Here is a 5,000-nt window from a genome sequence, read left to right as displayed (position 1 = left end):
TAAGGGGAAAGTTCAATCCAGATCTTTCTTTCTTTCTCTCTTTTTTTTTGCGGTTTTCTTCGGCCTTTTAAGTCTCCGTTTATCTCGCATCGCCGGTTGATACGAACGTCACCGCGGTCGTGTTTAAGAGGACAGACATCAAGCTAAACCATGGAGAAGGAAAAAATGAAATTAAATGCGAAAGAAAGAGAAAGAGAGAGAGAGAAAGAGAGAGAGAGATGGCAAAAGAAAGCTCGCGATCGTCTGTCGGTTTTATGGTTCTTCGTAAGATGCCACCCACTCCCTTGTTGTCCCGGGACGCGCGCTGATTGGTCGCCGCTCGCATGACGTCACATACTCGTTGACCAATTACGTCGAGGGTACGGATCTCAGTGCGTGATTTTTTCCCGCCCTTCGCACCTCGTACATCGGGTTTTATTACGTTGTTTTCTTATCTGATTGCATATTATTGACGAAAAAACGCGTGCGAATAAATCTACGCGTAGTCATTAGTCTAATTACGAAGGTGTGAGAAGTCGCATCGCTTTTAAATCACGTTTGCTCGCCGAGGAGCCGAGAGTCAGCGCGCCGCAACAAAGGTACCGAATTTCCCTTGGTACGTATGTAGATCGCTGCAGTCTTCTTCTTTTTTTCTTGGAGTAAATTAATAAAATATCAAGTAAATCCCATTAATCACCCTCACTTGGCTCTACCTCCATCGTTAATACGCGAGCACACGATCGATAGAGGGGCCGCGGCCACGTAAACTGTGAGAGTTCGAGAAATAATGAAGAGCAGGTCACCGTCGACCGTCCACCCACCAACAAAGGTCGGGCTAAGCGATGCTCAAAAGCCATGTGTTGTGATTTCTCATGCCCAGTCTAACACACACCTTCACACGGGAAGGAGGAGGTGGCCCTGTGGCTCTCCGTTGGACAGTGCCAGTGCCACTTGAGACTCGCTCGCGCATGGACATAGAGTTACCCTCGCAAGACGTACGAGAAAAGTGTTTGAATATAGTGTTTTTTTGGTGGGATTCGAATTTCGAGTTTCCCCTTCCCGAAAGGATATACGAGGGAAAGTATATTCCAAGATGTTTGTCTCTATTTCTGGAAAGTTATGCAAAGAGGTGAATAACAGTTGAGTGATTTCACGGACTGACCGCAGCAGACGGAAGGAAGCCCCCGAAGGAACCCTTTTGCCCCCCTTCCACGTGGGGGATCGAATATCCTCGCGGGCACGCCCCCCTCCTTCGCCTCTCTCTCTCGGGGCGAAAGTACCGCTTCGCCGCCGCACTTCGGAGAGGTCGAGGATCTCCCCCGCTTCCCGCGTCTCCTTCGGCGTCCTTCGGTCCTCTTCGCCTGCAGGATGCTGCCCCAGGGCCTCAAGGAAGCGCCCGTCGAACACCCGCTCTCCGCCGGCGCCCCCTTCGGCTCCCTGGCGGTGGATGACACTTCGTCGACGCCCTACTCGGATGCGACACAGGTGAGCCGGTGCGACACGCGTACGACACCCCAGGTACTCCAGGGGCCTCCTGGTGGCGCTGGGGACTAGGCTGCAGGGCTGGGAGGGCAGTAGGTTGCAAAAGAGACGTTGCAGTCGTTGCAGAAGCCACAGAGAGTGCAACGGCTGCTCGGGCTGGGAGAGGAGGCCGGCAGACGGTTGCTCACTGGGAGGCCGAGTGCATTGAAAGTTATCCACGGAGGAGGATAGATAGACCGCGTGGATAGACTCTCAAAATACCCGTTTCTTTCTCGAAATGACGGATCATTCGGATGGTTTTGATGGGCATGTCTCCCTGACCCGACGCGAGGAATCGAGGGAAGAAGCCCCCGAGATACAGATGTCAGGCTGGGTCAAGCGAGGCGAGAAGGTGTGGCCGAGAGAAGGCGCCTGGTCAGAGGTCTTTCACGGAGCATATTATCCTTCGAACTTCATCTTTTTTTCCCTCACGCCTCAAAAGCATACTTATTAAGCGTTATCGTGTGATTGATTAGTCCGTGATTACATGTTTCGTTTGCTTGAAGGATCGGTATTTGGAGCCGAACTTATATTTGCTTTAGATATCGAATTTGTTAACGGTCTCTCGCATTCGCTTCGGTTTTGCAATGTTACATACACTATAAAAAAAAAAAACACGAAATGCATACAAAAAAAGAAAAAAAAGTAAAGATAAATAGATAAATAAATAAATGAATAATACGTTGTTTAAAAAAAAAAATCCATAACGCCACGTTAATTGCACCTGCAACACCAGCCTGGCCGGAACAAAACAACACGAACCATTACCGAGCGCCGTAAAACCGAGCGATCAATCTGTGCACGTTGTAGTTTACAAGGTAGAAATCCACTCGGGTTATTTATGACACCTTTGTGGCAGGCTTGGATACGAATTACAACACGCGGCCGGGCTCCTCCTCTCGTAACCCAATCCTCGGGTGGTTTGAAATTATCCAATTTTCCTTTGGCAAACAGCGTTATGGATAAGAAGGCTTAATCATGGGCTGTGTCGATGTGTCTTGTGGGCTTTTTTTTTTCTTTCTTATTCTGCTTTATTTGTCTGTGTGTGTTCTTCTGTCTGCCTGGTCTGTTTGTCTGTCTGTTTGTGAGTCTGCCTGAATCTCTCTCTCTCTCTCTCTCTCTCTCTCTCTCTCTCTCTCTCTCTCTCTCTCTCTCTCTCTCTCTCTCTCTCTCTCTCTCTCTCTCTCTCTCTCTCTTTCATCTATTCACCCATATATACATATATATATATACATATATATATATATATATATATATATATATATATATATATATATATATATATATATATATATATATATATATATATATATATATATATATATATATATATATTTACATATACATATATGTTTGTTTATGCATATATATATTATATACCGGCATATATATACATATATTCATGTATGTATGTATACATACATACATACATATATATAGGTACAGTACATATACATATACATATATTCATATATATATATATATATATATATATATATATATATATATATATATATATATATATATAGATATACTGATCTTATTCGTTCTGCATAGGTAAACAGAGTTCGCAAACTGCTTCGTAAAAGTAAAAATATTCACGGCTGAGAAATCAAAAGAAATAGACACACACACAGGTATTTGTATAAACTCATGCATGCACATAATGAGTTTATATATATATATATATATATATATATATATATATATATATATATATATATATATATATATATATATATATATATATATATATATATATATCCATACATATATATATATATATATATATATATATATATATATATATATATATATATATATATATATATATATATATATATATACATATATACATATTTACACACTCACACACACATTCATTTATATAGATATATATAAACACACACGCACACATATATATATTTTATATTCACACCTATATAGAACCTTTGCATATATGTAGGTTTATGCATTTTCTCAAGCTGTTAGTTAAAGATAATTGAAAGAAATACAATCATTCTTAGAAACGAAGCATTTATGTAAAATCAGGCACGTTTATCCAGTTAATCCAAATTTTATTGTATAACGTACAATACTGAATTACGGTTCGTGCGGTTTGTCACGGTCGAAAACTGGTGTGCAGAAACCGTAGACTTTTTCAGACTGTCAACGGCCCCGTAAACGATTAGCAAACGGTTCTGGTATAATATTTTCCTTTCTGTTTTTTGGAAGATTAATGTAAGGATAATTAGAATAGATGTTTTATTATTTTTTTCTTATTTTCTTATTTGACTTATTTTCATTTGGATATAATCGGAAAAATAAAACCAAATAAACCTTAATTTTTTAACACAAAGAAAGAAAAAATAATAACAAAGCCCTAAAACACATAGATAAAAACGAAGAAAGTTCCTCGCTAAAAAAAGGAGAAAAAATTGGACCCTAAAGTTTCGTGCAAATCCAAACTGTCATGTCATATGAGCGAGTGTGACATACCTCCGGGCCGTCGTAATGCGGTTCTCGAGGTCTTGAGTGACAATTAAGAGCAAGGCAGAGATTCTTCAAGAGCGAGAGAGGGAAAAATGGACATGGGGAATGGGGGAGGGGAAGGGGGGAAGGGGGGAAGGGGGATAGGAAAGAAATGGAGACGGAAGCGGAAAAGGTAGGATAGGTAGAGGGAGGAAGGGAGGGAGAGAGAGAGAGAGAGAGAGAGAGAGAGAGAGAGAGAGAGAGAGAGAGAGAGAGAGAGAGAGAGAGAGAGAGAGAGAGAGAGAGAGAGAGAGAGAAAGACAAAGACAAAGACAAAGAGTAAGAAAGAAAGAAAGATAGATAGATATAAAGAGAAACCCACAGACAGACAGAATTAGAGACACATATAAACACACATACATACACGCAATCCCCCCCCCCCCCCAAAAAAAAAAGAACAAAAGAACAAAAAGTAAAACAGAAAAATAACAAAACGAAAACAAACCTCCTTAGAGAACTTAACGCCACACGCCCACAAAGCATATCATATCCCTCAATTGCCTCTCAGTCGTCTCAAAAAAAAAAAAAAAAAATCACTCGCCTCAAAAAAAAAAAAAAAAAAAAAGTAAAAAAAAAAAAAAAAAAAAAAAAAAAATAAAAAAAGCTCAAATCCTTAAGATGTCCAAATGGCGGTCCACCTGTAGAGTGAAACTACCTGCGGACAACCTTACGATTTCCATTGTTTCCACGCTAGAGATTGTGTGGGATTTGTACAGATTAGCTGAGGAGAATTAAGTGTAATCCCTGCTGGAATCCCCTCTATTCCCTCCCTCCTCTTCCTCCCCCCTTTCTCCCTGCCTCCTCTCCTCCCCCCTTTCTCCCTCCCTCCTCTCCTCCCCCCTTTCTCCCTCTCTCTTCTCCTCCCCCTTTCTCCCTCCCTCCTCTCCTCCCCCCTTTCTCCCTCCCTCTTCTCCTCCCTTCCCTTTCTCCCTCCCTCCTCTCCTCCTCTCTATTCCCTCCCTCCTCTC

General features: G+C 41.5%; 1 protein-coding gene across 1 annotated transcript in view; it reads left to right on the top strand.

Moving 5' to 3' along the window:
- The first annotated feature begins 506 nt into the window (after nucleotides 1-506).
- Nucleotides 507-5,000, top strand: part of LOC113825158 (sex-determining region Y protein-like) — a 16,083-nt gene continuing 11,589 nt past the window's right edge. The window contains exon 1 of the mRNA XM_027377962.2: nucleotides 507-1,464. Within this exon, the coding sequence (XP_027233763.2) occupies nucleotides 1,348-1,464 (117 nt within the window). The 5' untranslated portion in view covers nucleotides 507-1,347. The remainder of the gene's footprint in view (nucleotides 1,465-5,000) is intronic.

Source organism: Penaeus vannamei, chromosome 6 (genome assembly GCF_042767895.1).
Source record: "Penaeus vannamei isolate JL-2024 chromosome 6, ASM4276789v1, whole genome shotgun sequence".
In the NCBI taxonomy this organism is placed as follows: domain Eukaryota; kingdom Metazoa; phylum Arthropoda; class Malacostraca; order Decapoda; family Penaeidae; genus Penaeus; species Penaeus vannamei.
The sequence above is the reverse complement of the archived record's forward strand: the minus strand, read 5'-3'. Positions and strand labels throughout refer to the sequence as shown.